The 19,533-nt window shown below is 49.4% G+C and overlaps 1 protein-coding gene across 1 annotated transcript in view; it reads left to right on the top strand.

Moving 5' to 3' along the window:
- The window catches only part of LOC113929565 (death associated protein), a 66,788-nt gene that overhangs the window by 44,947 nt on the left and 2,308 nt on the right, over positions 1-19,533 (top strand). The window contains exon 3 of the mRNA XM_027606542.2: positions 18,344-18,386. Within this exon, the coding sequence (XP_027462343.1) occupies positions 18,344-18,386 (43 nt within the window). The remainder of the gene's footprint in view (positions 1-18,343; positions 18,387-19,533) is intronic.

The following is a 19,533-nucleotide window of genomic DNA, read 5'->3' on the forward strand; positions in this document are numbered from 1 at the left end:
AGTTTCTGGAATAGCCCTGCTTTCAAATATTCTCTCCCACTGTCCACACAAGGATTTCCATTTGTCAGGCAGTGTGTTCTGGTTTTGGATAACAAAATGCAAAGCAATCGAGTTATCCTACCTGTAAGGTAGGGGCCCTGGGTTCATTGGCAAGTCTGTCTTGAGTTGCAGTCCACCGTGGAGAGCCCCGGGGCCCTCATGCAAGTTAGACTCCAGGAGGGCAGGCAGGCCCCCATCTGTGTCTTCGGTATCCAGCCCTGTGGCTGCCCCCAGTGGTTGCTCAGAAAACATTCATTCGATGCAGGGGCCCAGTCACGGTGGTAGCCATGCAGAGACCTGCATACACAGACCTGCCATGCCCCGGCCTCTGCACGGTCTTGGGCCCCAGCTGTGTCACATCGAGCTCCCCAGCCAGAACCTACTCTTCAACTGAAATGTCCACCTCTCCCAACCCTAACAAACTCCCCCTTCTGCGGGGCCACCGGGGTTAAAGGAAAAAGAGAAAAAGGCCCCATCTTCCTTTCCCCAGCCTTGTTTGCATTGCATTCTAGATCATTTACATTTGTTGTGATTCGCCACTGTCGCTGACCCCCCACTGTCATTGACCGTCTCCTGTGAACTGTAACTGTGCTGTTCCTACATGTTGCCTCACTCCCTCAGAATAGGTGGGCCTTAGGTGTGAATTTATTTGCCTAACCGTGGTGGGGGGAAGGCAGGCTCTGGTATGAGGCTCCATTCATGCATGCCGTCTCAAAGCAAGGATTATAAAATCAAAGTTCTCCTTTGATTCCCTTATACATAGCTTTTTCCCCTCGAAGCACGTCACATCCAGCCTGCCGAGACGTCAGCCAGGGTGTCTCAGCGGGGGCCTCCCTGTTTGTGGCTGTGGCCACGGGACGGTCTCTCCTTGGTCTCTGTCCTGACCCCACCTGGCCACATCCACATCATGGTCCTCGAGCAAAGCCTTAGCTTGCTGGGAGCCATCCTCCAGGCACCAGGATGTGCTCCTCCATTCTTCCTTTTACATGTAGGATAGCTGCCACCCTGTCGCACGCCCCCCCCCCCCATAACGTGGCCTAGAAAGCTCTGCTTCAATATACACACCTAGCTAGTAACGGTTCTCTCCTTCCATCATACCTTGTACGTGCAGCATGCCTACCATCATGTGGAGCTCACTTGATCTTCCCGAAATTCCCATGAGCTTCGGAGGGGGTAGTTAGCTCCTTATTTCAGATAAGGAAACTGAGTCTCAGGTGCCTGGGTGTCAGTTTGAATGCGTGCTTTTCTGTCTGCCAGCCCCTTGGAGCCGCCTCTCCTTCCAGTTACCTGGTTCCCTTTTTAATATGAGGCTCAGTGAATGCTTCATTGGTGGGGAAGGCAGGTTATCTGGCTGTCCCCGTGGAAGGAAGGGAAGGGGGCGCCACGGGAACACTTGGAAGGAGGCAGTGGTAACGGGGGCTTTGGGCACGGGGTCCAGGGCGGCATGCATTGGCGGCTGGCTTTGTCTCATGCTCCTGGTCTTCTTTCGCCACCTGAAGTCCTTGTTCGCCAAGTTCAGGGAGCTTCTCTGATTCCCCACGTGTCCTCAGGAGCAGCCCTGGGGAACTCGGCAGCCTTGATGGAGGATCAGCCCATGGAAGTTCCACCTGTCGATAAGGACAAGAACGTGCTGTTTTGTTCTGGTTGCCACAGAGACCAGCCACCTTGAAACAGGGATAACCCATTCCTGGAAGAGCACGATGACCTGTGTTCTGCCTTAGCTTTTGGCAAACCTCACGGGAGTGCCCCGTTGGCCTCTTGATGACAATCGCCGGCGGGGGGGGTGGTGTGCCTGGGTCCAGCGCTCTGTTGTCTTTCATCTCTAGCCAGCCAGCCCCTAGTGTGGCGTTCAGGACAACGGATGAGCCCCAAACACTCGTTAGCGGAGAAGAGCCGGTGATGGGGAGCGCAGGCAAGCCCCATGTCCCTCCCGCTACTGAACAGCAAGAGGCAGGAGGTGCACCAGATGTAGCTCATCGCTGCCTCATTTTGAAGCATGCTTGGTACTTTCAGACATCTATCTGTTGAGTGAGTAAACAAGTGACACCAACAGATAAACAGACCACAAATAAACCTTAGGACCCCGAATACGTGAATTTCCCTGGGAGTGACCTGGTCGCCAAGACCAGAGCATCATGACTATTCAATGTCAGGGAGTGAATGAGGACTTCAGTCACTGCCCAGGGTGCTTTTCTCACATCCAGCCTGCCGAGAGGTCAGCCAGGGTGTCTCAGTGGGGGTCTCCCTGTTTGTGGCTATGGCCACGGGATGGTCTCTCCTTGGTCTCCGTCCTGAGACCCGGAAAGGACCCTGATGTTCGTCCATACCACGGTCCATCCCTACTGTGCTCCCGTGCTGTTCGGATACTCTGGAGCATCTGCTCTAAGCAGGTGCATGAGGGTGGGGTTCTCACCAGTGATTGAATGTGATTGAATGCACGTCTTCCTAACTCACCAACTGGTTTGTAACAGTAAAGCCGAATTAGAGGTGGGCTTAGGTTTCTGTGCACTTGACCTTGCTCCTCTTTATCTGTTAATTCCTGAAAACGCATGAGGGTGCGCTGTGACCTGAGGAGGTTCCAAGAGCTAGTGTTTTTAGTCCGGCAGTAGCTGCATTTGCAAATCCAGAGACCCTTGAAGGCAGCAGCGTATCGTGTCGGCCCGGTGAGCGGGGGGCTGGGACTGCCACTATCAGCCCACCAAATCCCTCCCTGCCAGGAGTTTGGAGGGTGGATTAAGGATATAATTACAGGCCAATCCAGCAACAGAGAAATCCAAAAGCTCTTGTCCATCGTGCCATGTACCTGACTTTAACCTAAGCTGTGTTCAGTCCTCCCACGGCGTGTTTTGACTTCTGCTAGATGCAAAGCTCCCACGGCCAAAAGTCTCCTGAGAGCAAGTGAAATCTGGCATCTCTCCTCTTTTATTGTTGGGGTCTCAACAAAGAACATCCTAGCGCTGGATGGCCCCGTTTCAGGTCAGCCACCTGTACATCTGGAGATGGAAGGAGACCCAGGCCGGATGCGTTGCTGGTGTCTGTATTTGATTTAATGTCTGTGTGTACTTCATCCTAATAGAAATTCTGTTAGCAGTTGTCAGATTTTTTTCTACTTACACAGTCATTTTCCTATTTAAAGCTATAGCAGCTTTAGGAAACACATACCTCATACTTTGAGCCACAGACACTCTCCTCCCAAACTCATATCATTGTAAACATGACCCATGACCCTAAAACAGACGACTAGATCTGATTGCAAACTACAGACAATAAATACTTTAACTCTAGCAGCCACCAACTCAGCACTGACTATTCACTGGCGACCCACCTCCAGCAAACATCTTCCAATAATGTAGCCTTGGAGCTAACCAACAGGCAAGCTTTTCTTTCCAGCATCTCCTACATTACCACGTGGTAAAACAGATTTTTTTTTTTGTTTATTTTAAAATTTAGCCCTTGCCTTTAATGATAATCTACATTCTTCCTAAAAGGTAACTTCCTGGAACATTTAGCCACATAAAGGAGGCAGTCCTTTTTTTTTTTCCCTTCCCTATGCTGTTTGAATAATACAGGGTGCTGTGAGTAAGGCAGGCAGGGGCTCAAATTCTTTGGCACTGGGGCCTTTTCTCTCTGTAAAAACCCTCCATTCGTACCCCCATGGCAGTATGTGCTCAAAACAAGGAATGAGAAAACAAGGTTCAAAGAAGCTCTAAGAAACCATGGAATTCTCTATTACAGAGGGAGGGAGGGAGAGAGAAGGAAAGAATTTTTAAATTACAATTTTAGAAGACAAAATAACAACGTGTGGGCCTCTTTATATAGGAAATTAATTCAGTATCTGTTGCCACTAAATGTAATTTTGTCAGTGGAGACAGCATTCTAAGCACCGTGTTCACATTACTCCATTTAAAGTATCAACTGTTCTGTGAAGCAGGTGTTGTTCCCATTGTACAGACGGACACTGAGGCTCAGAGAGGCTGCTCATCTCAGGGGAGATTTGAACCCAGAGCTGTCTGTCTCCAAAGCCCGGGTGCTCAGATGCTCCAGTATACACTTTCCTCCCTGCTTCTGGATCTTCCCTGAGTCTCCACAGAGGTTTTCCAAACTGTGCAGGTGCCCAGCACCTGGCATCGCCCGTCCACACCCAGCAGGAAACGTGGCCGGGGTTCCTCTCATCCGATGTGGTCATGCTCTATTGTGATGAACGCAGAGGCGGTCCCTGGCCGGGACGACCCCTATGTACTAACTCCGTAAGACGTGCGCTCACAATGAGAGTACTTGCTGCACTTCTCTGCATTCAGGGAAGAGGGACAAAGCAAGGAGAAGGGGAGGTCCTAAGTCACAGGATGAGATCTCTGTACGGAGAGAGAACTAAGCTTAGAGTAGCTTTCTGGAAGTACGGGTCAAGGGGGAAAGTGACATTTCCAGGCCCTGGTTAAACAGTCAGCAGCTCTTGACATGGGTCCTGATGTCTGTGGAACACATCGTCTACGCATAAGCCACACTTGCCCTGCACACTCGGGACTTGGGGGGGGTCAGCCTCCTCACACTAATGGGGGGGTAAAGTGCTGGCATCCGGGTCAGCGATCAGCCGAGAGTGTGCGGGGGGATGCTAGCTGGAAAAGCCTTTTGAGTAGCCCCCCCACACGGAGACCTGGACCCCTGCTCGTCTCCAGAATGGACTCCGAAGAACAGGCCGGGCGAAGGTGTGAGAGAACCCCATCACTGCTGACCCGGAGCCTCTGTCCTCTCCTTGAAAATAAAGTGTTAGGAGACTGGTTTGAACACGAGCTCAGACATTCTCTCCCGGAAGAGGACCTTTGCTCAGGCCCTTGGAAAGAGATTTTACCAAATCCAGAAGGACCTGGGTTCCAGATTATTTTCTCTCCGATTTAGAATTTTATTTAAAGAAGCACTGGAGTTGTGTTTTATTTACCTTTTGTCAGACCCACGGGACAAGGGGGACACACCTGTCCTGAGATGCCAGTGGCCCCAGCCCACCGGGGACAGCCTGCCTCCTGAGGTCCTGGGAGCGGGGTGCCGACCCAAGCTTGCGGCCCGACCGTCCGCAGCTGAGAGGACCGGCAGCGCCATCTTGTGGGAATGCTCTCGGCCCCTGCGCTCGGGCTGCCAGTAGGAAAGGAGTCTGGGAAGAACCACGTTACAAAGAAATGTACGGGTGCAGTGGAGTGAGCTGTTTCCCTCCGGTCACCAGCCATGCTAATTATTATTTTGGTGTCTAGAAAATTAATAACCCCAATCAATTAACACCAAGCCAGGAAGCTATGTCAGGAAAAAATGGCCAGGAAGGATTTGTGTTCCATCTATGGTCTAGGACATATATCACCCCAGGTGGGAATCTATTTTTCTATAAACTCCATGAGAACACGAATCCACGGGTTTAGAAAGCAAAGTTAAAAGACAGTGGCAGAATCTGCTTCTAGATTGCCTGAAGAGCTCTATCCTCTCACAAGGAGCGCCCGTCCGGTGAGCTAGGCCGTACCCCACGTCACCCCACCTCCATCGTTGCAGGAGAAGAGCAAGAAGGGGGCCCCCTCTGACCTCACCCACTCTGTGCTGACAAAAGCAAATCAAATCACGTCCCTTCCTTCTGCTCACTGTGCCCCACCATCATGTCCTTCCTGTCACACCTGCAGGCCTCAGCTTAGACGTCACCTCGTCAGGGTCTGTGTTGACCACCCGCCTTTTGAAGAGCACCCTGTTCGATGCTCTCCCGGCGCTGGTCACCACGTCTAATTCTGGGCTTGCACCTGGCCTCCTGCGCTGGGTCACCCCCTGAGGGGGCAGCCGTGCTCTCAGGCCTCAGGGGGCACAGTGAAGCCTTCACAGTCCGTCAGCCCGTCTGCAGCATTTGCGGGGCTGCAATTTGGGGGGATCCTGCCTTTTCCTCCCCCTCTGACCACGCACGACACCCCTGAAAGGTTTGTGGTCTGGGAGCAGCCCCGTGCCCTGTGTGAGCAGCCTGCGGGTTAAATGCAGAGGTGCTTCTGTCGTGTGGCCTCAGGGGAGGCCTCGTGGAACTGTTAGCTGCTTCCTGGAAAACGAAATTGAGACTCTGACCCAGCCTCTGGGCCCGAGTGTTTATGTGAGCACCGCTCACTGACTCACCAGACAACTCTGACGGTTAGGGAGATTCGGGGGGGGGAATCCCCTCCTGAGCGCACACTTGCTTTCTTACCAGGAAGGGAGGGGGTGTCATCTGATGACCCCGTCCCAGGTCCTGATGTCGCCTTTTCTGCATGGTGGCCTGCTTCCACTGACCCCTGCCAATGGCCCAGCCAGGCCTCCTTCCATCTTCACCTCCTATGCTGTGACCAGGAGCTGTGGGTTCAGGAGGGGCTGGTGGCTTCAGGACTGAGCACTTGGAGCCCCTTCCTCCCCAGCCTTTCCCCCAGAGACACCAGCCTCCACTGTAAGCTCGGGTGGCCCCATCACGGTCCTTGGCTGCCTCATCATGACCGTTTCCTCCTGGCTTCAGTGGGCTGAGAAACTAAACAAGCCATCTGAGTTGTGTCAACATAGAAACCGAACAGATTGAGGGCGTAGAGAGTTTTTCTCCAAGTCCAGTCTGTGGGTTTTGGGACGTCCGATTTATCACAGGCCATTTTGTTCGCTTCGGAAGCCCTGTCTGTCCCAGACAAGTAGGGTGGTATTCTACGTGGCTAGGGGATCTGGAAATGAAACAGAACTGAACCAGGTGTGACTTGGCAGTGGAAACGAAGGCAGGGTGCGTAGGGCGGGGGTGGGGAGGGGGTGCATAGGGCGGGGCTGAGGATGTGTCATCATCTCAACAGCTGACATTTGTGGAGAGTTTGAGCAGCGTGTGTATGTGCGGTCACTGACGGGATAGGGTCCGTGGCCATGCCATGTCACAGAGGAGGAAGCTAAGCCTCAGGACCATGAGACCCCATCCCACCAACCAGTCGTTGGTAGAGTCAGGGCTCGAACACGGACATCTGGGTTCAGAACCCGTGCTTGGCTGGGCCCAGCTGCCGCCTTTCCTCCCGGCCGCCTCCTTGGACCATGTCAACTGCGTTCTGGCTTGATAGATAGCTTGAAACCTTCACTGGGCTTTGTTCCTGAACTTACCCGAGGGTAGAGTCAGCAATGACCCAGCAAAGAGCAGCGAGCTGACAACTCAGGGGCCCAGGCCCTCCCGGCCCTGCCGCGGGACCTCAAACAAATTTCAGCCTCTTGCGTCCGCCATTGCTTCATCAGTAAAATACAGATGACCCCCTACGGAAGAGAATCAGATGAGTTCATTTATGTGGAAGCGCTCTGTATCCTAGTGAAGGACTATAGACATAAGTGATAGTTTTCGAGAAAAAAAAATACATTATCGACTCAAAGTAAATGTTGAGGCAGATTTGAATGTATTCAAATCTGGTTAAATAAGGGACTTTATGACTACAGTTAGATTACTTACTTTAAAAATCTGCATCTCTAAATTGTACATAGAAGACAGAATCTGAAAATAGAGGCCACTAAGTGATCCTCTTCTCAGCCCGAAAATGAGGGCATTAGGCTTATGCCCTGGCCTGCCCTTGTTCCAAGTCTGACTCTGAGCACTTCTCTACTGTGCAGCCTTCAGGCAAATTACTTAACCTCTCTGATTTACCATTCCTTCATTTATAAAGTGGACATGATAGTCCCGACTTCACAAGTTTGAGGGGGTTCGATACAATAATTCTAGGTAAAGCCCTTAACTCAGTGCCTGGCCCTTGGTAAGCGGTCCTTAAATAGGAGCTATTATCATCCAAGATCATTCCCATCCTTTAGAGAAATGAAGAAACAAACAATGCGTTAAAGTCCGCATGACCCCATTTCTGTATAAACATCTCCCTCTGATATTTTCAGAGTGCATTTACCTGAACAGGAAAAAGTATTTGCAGAGGGTAATTAGTGGACTTCCTTGAACCCAGATCAAAAGCACTCACATGAAAATGATTCTGTTAAATAGAACTCTGCAATAATGCTTTTGCCGCCATTTTGACTACTTGCAGTGTGTGTGTGTGTGTGTGTGTGTGTGTGTGTGTGTGTGTGTGTGTGTGTGTGTGTGTGTGTGTGTCCCCATCCCAAAATGCTCTGACACAGCAACTAAGCAACCCTAATCTCTGTCAGAATGCAGGGGAAGGCATAAGCGAACCTCTCCCTCGGGCATTGAACACCACCTCCCATTCATAGAAACCTGTTTTTGGATGAGGGTGAAACAGCTGTGCCCCAGAGTTAAAGGGAGGAAGAGAAAGGACCCCATATAACTAGCTGGGAAAGCACGGTTGATAGAGGCACACGCTGACCATGTTGCCTATTGATAGCAGTCCTGAGAAGGTTAGCATTTTGGTCCTTGCCAGGGGGCCCAGAATCATCTCCCCAGGCTGCCCTGCTGTCTGTAGCTTTGAGCAAGAGTAATATCCACGTTCCTGGACCACGTCGGCATTCTGCAGCGGCCTGGGCTGCTGGGGCACACGTGGAGTGTGCGTGCCCTTCTGGGCAAAACTCTAGAGACTACACTGGAGTCGAGGTGGGGGGAGGGCCCCAGAAGGTGGAGGAGTTCGCAGCCATGTCCCGTAGCCCAGGAAGGGGATGTCCCAGAGGCCTGCCATAGCCTCCCTCAAACATTGAAAGCCTGTCCCACAGGAGGGACTTAGAAGAGGCCTTTGTCTTGGGGTGGAGCCCCTGGCAAAACGCCGGGGGCCCGAGACAACGCAGAGGCCGCCCCCCGAGGGACCTGGACGTCCTCGTCTGCAGAGGCCACCACGGCCCAGGCCAGGGTGGTGGTCCACATGGAGGGAAGCTGGACTCGGTCGTGGTTAGGCTCCTCTGGAGCCCTGACGGCTGAGCTACACCCCCCAGAGCTGGGCGGAAAATGTCCCGTCACCCGGGACCCGCACTGACAGTCCAGGTTGTGAGGTCTGAGGACATCAAGTAAAATCCATAGTTTTTCTGTTGATCCCATGTTGGCCTAAGTAGTCGTTTGGATATGTTGAGTTAAATTAAATACGTTGACATTTATTTCAATAATTGCTGTTTTCGATTTGAGGAGAGTTTTAAAAACATGAATTGTTTTCTCAGCCCTGGGGACTTTTATTGAAAGATAAGACCAGCAGGGCGCCTGGGTGGCTTAGTCCATTGAGCGTCTGACTCTTGGTTTCAGCTCAGGTCATGATCTCGGGGTCGTGGGTTCAAGTCCCCAGTCGGGCTCTGCACGCAACGGGGAACCTGCTTGAGATTCCTTCCCTCTGCCTCTACTCCCGTGCGCATGTGCACGCATTCTCTCTGTCTCTCTGTCCCTCTCTCTAAAATAAATAAATCTTTAAAAAATAAAATAAAATAAACAAAGATGAGACCCGCAAACCCAGTCCCGTGGGCCGTCTGCATTCCACAGGGCCTTTCATTCCCTAAGCATTCCTGGCATTTTTCTCTTGCCTGTCTGGAGTGCCAAGGAGGCATAAACCTTATCCATCAAGGAAGCTCATAAAATAAATACAAAGAAAATTTAGTTAGGGACAGACGACCCTGCGAAGACCTGTGAGGTCCTCCTGAACAGGTGAGCCCTGGAAAGCTCTGTGCATCAGACACTTGGTAGCCACCTAGGGCAGGTGTGAGGAGGCACACTTCTGCTGACGTGTAAGAAGCCGTTACTGGGGCGCTGATCCCCGCTAATTCCGCCTCGCTTGCAGTTCCTTTAAGTTTAAATAAGTGGTTTTTAGAAACTGGAAAAGCCTGAGAATGTGGGGCAGGCAGGGATGAAATTTTTCACTGTCTCTGTTTCCTAAGAGAAAGTAATGTTGCCTCTTCAAAACAACATCTGTCAGAATGATTTTCATCAGATTAAATAAATCCTCAAAGCCGCGATCACAGTTTATAGAATCTTGGAAATGTAGGTTATGCTTTGCATGGAGCCCTAATGGAGTTTAAAATATGTGTGTTTTTGCAAACACAGCTTTGTAAGCAGACTCTACCAGGGTTTCTCGTTTGTGAATTTTTGTTGCAGCTACCATATCTCAAGGAGTTTAGGGTTTTTACTAGATAATTGTGATAGACAATCATTTACCAGTGTGAGAGGCTATTCACTGTGGGTGGAGAAAGACAAAGAGCGAGGGGCCCTTTGGCCAAGCCTGATGACAACCCATACCACCACGCAGCCTGTGCCAAAGAAGAGCTACATGAAAACCCATGTCTCTGTCAGGTGGCACACAAGATGTCAGCCTCCCATCATCTTTTCACTGGTGGCTGCCATATGTCCTTGCAGTCAATTATAGCCTTTTTAAAGTTTCAGAGGGGAGAAGAACACTTGGTGTGTGGGGGGGGGGGCGGTATGTGGTGTCATAAAGACCTTGGATGATGATCAGTGCACATTGATATGTTTTATTTCCTGCTGCAAGGAAGCTGCTTCTTTTTTTTTTAAGATTTTATTTATTTGAGAGAGAGAGAGAGAGCGTGCGAACACACGAGCAGTGAGGAGGGGCAGAGGGAGAGGGAGAAGCAGACTCTTCACTGAGCAGGGAGCCTGATGTGAGACTCGATTCCAGGACCCTGGGATCATGACCTGAGCCGAAAGCAGATGCTTAACCCACTGAGCCACCCAGGCGCCCCAAGGAAACTTATTCTTAAAATTAGTTGCTAAGTCTAAACAACAACGAGATACCACGTTTCACACATTAAGATGCCTACTACCAAAAAGACCCAGAAAGTAGTAAGTACTGGCAATGTGCAGAAATTGGAACCCTGTGATTTGCTGATGGGAATCTCAAATGGTGGAGCTTCCGTGGAAAACCGCTCGGTGGTCCCTCAAAGTTGAATGTTTAATTACCCACCACGGGACCCAGGAGTTCCACTTGTGAGTGCATGCCCGGAAGACGCAAGCAGGGACTCAAACAGATCCTATCACAGCAGTGTTCACTGCATCATTAATCAGCAACCAAAAGGTAGAAACACCCCAGTGTCCATCAGCGGTGAATGGATAATCAGAATATGGCCGTCCCATGTAATGGCATATAATTCAGCCCGAAAAAGAAGGAAATTCTGATGTGTGCTACAACCTGGGTGAACTTTATGCTACAGGAAGTAAGCAAGACATAAAAGGACAAATGCCGTGTGATTCCACTCATCTGAGGTGCCAAGTAGTTCAGTTCTTAGGACAGAAGGTAGAAAAGTAGCTGCCAGGGACTGGGGAAGGGGCTGGGAGAGGGGCTGTGGAGGGGGCTGGGGGAGGGCTGGGGGAGGGGTTGTGGAGGGGGCTGGGGGAGGGCTGTGGAGGGGGCTGGGGGAGGGCTGGGGGAGGGCTGGGGGAGGCACTGGGACCACTGTGTAATAGTCTCTCCTAAGGATTCTGAAAAGGCTCTGCAAAGGGATGGTGGTGATGGCTGCATAACACTGTGCGTGTACTTACAGCCGCTCAGGCGTACCACTGTACAATTGTACAGTTAAAAATGGCTAAAAGGGTGGGGCGCCTGAGGGCTGCAGTTGGGCCACCGACTCAGTTTCAGCTCAGGTCCCGATCTCAGGGTCATGAGGTCGAGCCCCACGTTGGGTTCCACGCTCAGTGCAGAGTCTGCTTGAGATTCCCTGTTCCTCTCCCTCTGCCCTCCCACTCATGCTCGCTCTCGCTCTCTCTCTCTCAAATAGATAAAAATCTTTAAAAAAAATAAAAATGGCTAAAATGATAAATAATTTTTTTAATCGGTCGCTGAGCTCGCTAGGGTTTTAAAGCAAACCTGGCAGGGAGGGGAGAACGCTCTCCAGTTTTAGGAGCCTCGTTCACCTGGAGCTGACAGAAGGTAACACAGGCCCAGTTCTCTCCAGGCCAGGTAAGAGCTGGTGCGTACCACGCAACCCTTGGAATGTTTTCTATTTTTTTTTAACATTTTTTCTCCAAATTTTTATTTAAATTCTAGTTAACATATAGCGTGGGTTTCAGAGGTAGAATTTAGTGATTCATCACTTCCATGTAACGCCCAGTGCTCATTCCATCGAGTGCCCTCCTTACTGCCCATCCCACATCTAGCCTGGCCTCCCCCCGCCCCAGCAACCTTCAGTGTGGGTAAGCATTAAGAGTCTCTTACGGTTTGCTTCCTTCTCTCTTTTTTTTTTCCTTTTCCTATATTTTCATCTATTTTGTTTCCCAAATTCCACATATGAGTGAAATCATATGGTATTTGTCTTTCTCTGACTTATTTCGCTTAGCATAATATAGCTCCCTCCGCATCATTGCAAATGGCAAGATTTCATTTCTTTTTATGACTGAGTAAGATTCCATTGTGTTTATATTACCACATCTTCTTTATCTATTCATCAGTCGATGGACACAATAGTTTGGCTATTGTTGATAATATTGCTATAAACATTGCGGTGCGTGTACCCCTTCAAATCTGTATTTTTCTATCCTTTGCGTAAATACCTAGTACTACAATTGCTGGATCATAGGTAGTTCTATTTTTAACTTTTTGTGGAACCTCCATACTGTTTCCCATAGTGGCTGTACCAGTTTGCATTCCCACCAACAGTGTAACAGGGTTCCCCTTTCTCTGCATCCTCGCCAACATTCGTTGCTTCCTGTGTTGTTAATTTTAGCCATTCTGAAAGGTGTGAGAAGGTATTTCATTGTGGTTTTGATTTGCATTTCCCTGATGATGAGTCACGTTCAGTATCTTTTCATTTGTCTGTTAGCCATCGGGATGTCTTCTTTGGGAAAATGGCTATTCATGTCTTTCTGCCCATTTCTTAACTGGATTACTTGGGTTTTGGGTGTTGAGTTTGATAAGTTCTTTATAGATTTTGGATACCAGCCCTTTATCAGATATGTCATTTGCAAATATCTTTTCCCATTCCATAGACTGCCTTTTAATTTTGTTGATTGCTTCGCTGTGCAGAAACTTTTTATCTTGATGAAGTCCCCATAGTTCATTTTTGCTTTTGTTTCCCTTGCCCCTGGCTACATGTGTAGTAAGAAGTTGCTGTGGCCAAGGTCAGAGAGGTTGCTGTCTGTGTTCTTCTCCATGATTTTGATGGTTTCCCGTCTCACATTTAGGTCCTTCATCCATTTTGAATTTATTTTTGTGTGTGGCGTAAGGGAGTGGTCCGGCTTCATTCTTCTTCATGTTGCTGTCCAGTTTTCCCAACACCATTTGTTGAAGACGCTGTCTTTTTTTCCATTGGATACTCTTTCCTGCTTTGCCAAAGATTAATTGACCATATAGTTGTGGGTCCGTTTCTGGGTTTTCTGTTCTGTTCATCAGTCTATGTGTCTGTTTTTGTGCCAGTACCATACTGTCTTGATGATGACAGCTTTGTAATAGAGTTTAAAATCCCGAATCATGATGCCTCCAGCTTTGCTTTTCTTTTTCAGGATTGCTTTGGCTATTCATGGTCTTCTGTGGTTCCATACAAATTTTAGGATTGTTTGTTTTAGCTCTGTGAAAAATGCTGGTGGTATTTTAATAGGGATTGCGTTAAATGTGTAGGTTGCTTTAGGTAGTATAGACATTTTAATGGTGTTTGTTCTTCCAACCCATGAGCATGGAACGTTTTCCCATTTCTTTGTGTCCCCTTCAATTTCTTCTATCAGTGTTTTATAGTTTTCAGAGTACAGATCTTTTACTTCTTTGTTTAGGTTTATTCCTAGGTATCTTTTTGGGGTTTTGGTACAATTGTAAGTGGGATTGATTCCTTGATTTCTCTTTCTGCTGCTTAGTTTTTGGTTTATAGAAATGCAACAGATGTCTGTACGTTGATTTTAAATCCTTCAACTTTGCTGAATTCGTATATTAGTTCTAGCAATTTTTTGGTCGAGTCTTTCAGGTTTTCTACATAGAGTATCATGTCATCTGCAAATAATGAAAGTCTGACTTCTTCCTTGCCAGTTTGGATGCCTTTTATTTCTTTTTGTTGTCTGATTGCTGAGGCTAAGACTTCCAGTACTATGTTAAATAGTAATGGTGAGAGTGGACATCCCTGTCGTCTTCCTGACTATAGAGGAAAGGCTCTCAGTTTTTCCCCATTGAGGATGATATCTGCTGTGGGTTTTTTGTATATGACCTTTATGATGTTGAGGTATGTTCCCTCTTTCCCTACTTTGTTGAGGGTTTTTATCAAGAAATGATGCTGTGCTTTGCCAAATGCTTTTTCTGCATCTCTTGAGAGGGTCATATGGTTCTTATCCTTTCTTTTATTAAGGTGGTGTATCACGCTGATTGATTTGTGAATATTGAACTACCCCGGGAGCCCAGGAATAAATCCCACTTGATTTGAATGTTTTTTAAAAATTAGAAGGTGCGATCTTAAAGCAAGAACCTCCCCCAAAACATGTTGGATCCACAGGGCTTTTTCCTTATTCCTTTCAGTGTCATATTTCTTGCCAGCCACAACAGGTAGAGACCCTGGAGAACAGGGATGTGGGGTCAAGTCTTTGAGATCTTTACCACTGCATCCATCCCCCAGCTTAGGTGGACAGCATATGCATTGTTTTGGTTGTGTCCCAGAGGTCTGCTCTGACTTGAAGGCGGCTTACTGCCCCTGCTCCTTGGCCCAGAATCAGCCCTCTGCTGTGCACAAAGGAAGACCTTGTGTCCCTCTGACTAGAGATGAGTCACAAACACCACACCTGGCAGCGGAATGGGGCCTGCCGTGACCAAGATATGGGGTTGGTGTGGCTTCAGTGGCTTCCTAGGCCGCGCCCCGATCCCTAGCCAGCTCCCTCAGTACCCCAGTGGGCCCACTGTCTTAGGACTGCACGTGAGAGGTCCAGCTGTACGCCCATCAATGAACGTGTGATATGGGTAGACACTGATAAGGCACTGTGTACTTTTTAATACAACACCAAAAACAAAGATTTGATAAGAGGTTATTGGGACTTTTAATCCTTAATTATTTAGTATTTACTTATTTTTATATTTATATTAATTTTAATATATTATATATAATATATAAATATATTTATATAAATTTTAATATTTACTTCTGTCATTTGTATTGTTTACCATTTCTGTATTCCTTTCCAAAGGGACTGTGGGATATATATACCACATGCGTATGTCTGCAGGACATGCTCCAGGAACTTTGTCATCTGTTCGCTCTTCTCACCCCTAACCTAGAAGTGGTTCATGAGTTCCAGTAGAATGTTTCAGAAACGCCCCCATCTCAAACCTAAAGAGCCGCTTTGGACAGAACACACATGCCGTAAAACATCCGGTTCACAGAGCCACTGGCACCCAGCTCTCCGCCACCCATCACCCCAGCGGTTATCAGAGTGTATGTCTTTACACTGAGCCCAACTTGCTTTTCACTGACACACTTTTCCATTATGAGGAGAATCCAACGAGCTGTTTAGATCCAAAAGCTTAAGTAACGCGTGTCAAAGTGTAGTGCCTCAGGAAGACAGGGTCAGCAAGGAGAGCACCATGTTCCAGCACTCTCCTTGGGTGGGTCCTTGGGCTCTGCACCCACAGTCCCTGGACACCCCTAAGGAATGAGCTGGGCTAGAAGGGAGTATTCTTATATTAGGGTCTTCTCCTTTAGCCCCCAGAGTCTCCCTAGCCCCCCAGTGGTCATGCAGTGAGGTCTCCTTGAGAGGCTCACCTGGAGGGGAGGCCCTGGGAGTTGGATTCCAGCGGAGTGGCCATCACCCTCTGACGCTGGGGCTGGACCCGGGTCATTAATGACCTCTAATCACGATCATTTACACACATTTCCCGAGACATTCTCAAGCAAGGTCTGGAAGCCACAGTCATGTTTAATGTGGGAGACACCCAGGGCCCAACTTGGATGGAAATAGCCAGACTTTGAAGGGTCACTTCTGGAGAAGAGAGGGAGGCCATGGGCTGGAAGCATGGGACCCATGATGGGGCTCCAGGGGTCTGGAGACCCTTCCTCCATGCACACAGCGGGTAGTGGATGCTGCCAACAGTCTCCTAATAACCAGATTCCCAGGAGTCGGGGGCAGGGGCTGCCATCCAGCGGGGACTGGGTGCACCAGGGAGTGGCAGGAAGGGCGCTGGGGGCCCAAGGGGTTCAGGACACAGGGACCCCCCCGCAGGCTGGCACTCCGCTATACCATGCCAGCTCTGGGTCACCTCCTTTCTCCAGAACCAGACGCTACCTCTCCAAGGAGCATCCTCTGCTGATTGGGCTGCAGTTTTCTTATAGTCCAGTTCTGTGTGCAGATATGCATTTGTATACTTTCTACACACAGTAATATAGCGATTTTAACATTTTTTTTCCTTGTCTGCTTTTCAACAGTGAATGTATACATACATGTATATAGAGAGATGAGGAGGGAGAGAGAGCATGTGTGTTTTATAGATATAATGGCTCGAGCTTCCTCGGCCACCTTTTTGGGGTTCCCTTTGGACAGGGAGCCGCTCTACTGTGCATTTATGTGGACTAGATTCACTCTCTGTGGGTGACTTTCTCATCAAGTTCTTGCTGGGGGCCAGGGTGTGGAGGGGTGCTGTCTTTACTGCCTTTAAACACTTTGACTCCGGTTACAGAGCCAAAAGCAGAGTGGAGATGATCCAAGCAATCATGCACTCTGGGTACAAAACGATGGCCTGGAAGCAGATGCTACATAATCAGTTGACAAAATGGAGCCATCCCTTCTTGAGGCTTTTCCTAGATTTTGAAGGGAACATGCAAAATGTAAGAAAGTTTTGTGGTACCATTTCCATATTCCTCTCTAAGACATTTATAAAATGTTAGAATCCGGAACACGGTTCCCCAGCTTGGGCGGTGAAGCCCTTGGCCCTGAACACCCTGGGGGCCTAGCCTGTGGATGCTCAAGCGCCCTCGCAGCAGGATGCGTCTGGATTCCAGAGGCATCCATATCTGTTATGTGCAGGACTTACCCTTGAGCTGAACCTACTCCTCTCCAGCTGGCTATTGATCTTGTAGCTGAATCATATTTGTAATCAAAGATAAAAAAATTAACCACCCAACAAAAGCAAAAATAAAACCAGTCATGTAGGGTCATCTCTCTGCTGCTTAGTAAGAGTTGAAGTTTCTTTTTATCTCATGGAGCAACAGAAATCACTTGGGAGAATTTCGGGTGTTTTAGTGAAACTGTTGAGGATATAAACAGTGAACTTACTGAATCCTGGGGTGTTTGCCACAGCGAAACAAAGCTAAGACAAGTGGTTTCCTTCCCAGGAGGCCCAGCAGCAGAACAGAGCGGCAGAGCAGGTGGGAGGCGGGCTGGGCAGCTCCCAGGATGGATTCCCCCGTCTGCCCAGCAAGACTGGCCTTGAGCAAAACCATCTACCTCCTGGAGCTGCCCCCTGTTGCCCTCTCCCTGCCAGGCTCAACAGGTGTATTCACCTGTTGCCCCCAGGTCCCCTTACCTGCGGTGGAGGCATTTCAGAGGGGTGTGACCTGTGTACTCCCTGGAACGGTGTTCTAGTGTTCTTAAACTCTGACATGTGCAGCCTTTTAAAAACATGCATAGGAGAGTGTGTACTAACACAGGAGAGCGTGTGCTAACATGGAAGGATGCTCAGCATATCCTAAATGCAGAAAACAGGATGACTCGTCTGTAAGAAAAAAGCAGTTTAATATGAAAACAAATGCGTCTGTCTATCCATAGCTAGAAAGATTGGACAGAGAGCCATGTATTAACTGTGACCATTTACATGTGGTAGAACGACAACTGATTTTAACATGTTCGCGCTTGTCTGCCTTTCAGCAATGGACTTGTGTTACTTTGGTCCTATCTCCCACCCCCCCGGCAGTGTTGACAGGTGGGGGAGCTCAATAGAATTTCGGATGTTAAGAAATAATCATAGCTTCACAAGGGCCCTACATTTTTAATACCTGGGTCTCCTAGGGGCCAGGAGCTTTGCATTGGCTCTGGGATCTGCCCCGTTAGAAGCTGCCAGAAGGTGTGGCAAGAGCCCAGGAGGAGAGTCCCTCCTTGGTGGGCGTCTCCATGTTCAGCCCAGTGTGACCCCGCTTATTTCCTGCTTTGGGAAGCACCCATATCCATAATCTCACGAAACAAAAACTACTGGGTTTGCCCACAGCCACCGTTTGAGGACGACCCCCCCCCACACCGAACAAAAAACACGAAGAAAACACACGGCTCACCTGCTGCTTGCTAATCTCTGGCTCCTGCCTGAACTCAGCTCAGGAGATGGACCCCAGATGGTCCTGGGGAGATGAAATAATACAGAGGAGGAGGTCACTCCTGGGTCACTGTCCCTTACACCCCCCCCAGACCTGCCGCCTCCACGCTCACTCTGCCTGCCTCCTTCCACTTGTGTTCCCTGAAATCGCCCTTTCCCTTCTTGTCTTGCAGCCCGCCCAAGCCGACCGTGTTCATCTCTGGTGTGATCGCCCGGGTAAGAGCCACTCCGTCAAACCCTTGGCCTGGGGTCCTTGTTAAACCCCACTCACCTGTTGGGGTCCCGGGCCCTGGGCTGTCGTGTCTGTGGGGCACTTCTGTCACGAGCCCTGTGTGGAACGGTGACCACACGGTGCACACCCAGGAGCTGGAGCTATCTGCCTCCCCCCTCCCATGCCCCCCCCTTGCCTTTAGACCCAACCAGGGCTCAGCCCAGAGTTTCTGGGTGACCTGTGCGCTGAGCATGCTTTTTCATCTTTAAATGGTTGAAAAGCTCAAAATAAGAAGTATATATTATGACACATGAAAATTACGTGAAATTCATATCCCGATGGCCACGGATGAAGTCAGTGGTACACAGCCACGACCATTCGTGCATGTGCGTCTGTGGCCACTTTCCTGCCACAAAGCCTGAAATATTTACTATCTGGGCCATTACAGAAAATGCTTGCCAACCCCTGGACTGAACTCACAGGTTGTTGTCACACCCTTTATCTTTCAAGAGCCCCTTCTTCTGATGAGACCCAACTTTTTTTTTTTTTAAAGATTGTTTATTTTAGAGAGTGAGCACAAGCGGGAGGGGCCAGGAGAGGGAGAGAGAACCTCAAGCAGACTCCGTGCTGAGCGTGGAGCCCGAGGCGGGGCTCGATCTCACCACCCTGAGATCTCAACTTGAGCCAAAACCAAGATTCGGACACTTAACTGACTATACCACCCAGGTGCCCCCCCCAACATTTATTTTTTTAACGACCTACCAGCAAAGTCACATTTGAGGGATGGCACAGCAATACCATCCACAGCTCTGTGGCTCGAGTGCATTTGAGCCCTTAGCATATGATGAAGAACAGCGCCCTTGGGACAGACTGGTGGCGCACCTACTACGTGAGAGAAAACTAAATGCTTACCCACGTCCGGAGTCAGCCCTTGGCCGCTTGGCTCAGCCAAAGCTGGCCATGGCCCTAGCCTGCTTGCGGTGGCCTGGGCCCCAGCCACCTCCACGCTTGCACTGTTGGCACAAGAAGGCAATTCCACCTGACAAATAGCCGGGTACCTTCTTTGCAACTCAGCAGGTTGAATCTGGCTTCACCTCACGGCTCTCAGCCCCGCCCTATGTGTCTCCTTCCCAACCAATGCCCTGACTCAGC

The sequence above is a fragment of the Zalophus californianus genome, chromosome 5 (genome assembly GCF_009762305.2).
Source record: "Zalophus californianus isolate mZalCal1 chromosome 5, mZalCal1.pri.v2, whole genome shotgun sequence".
NCBI lineage: Eukaryota > Metazoa > Chordata > Mammalia > Carnivora > Otariidae > Zalophus > Zalophus californianus.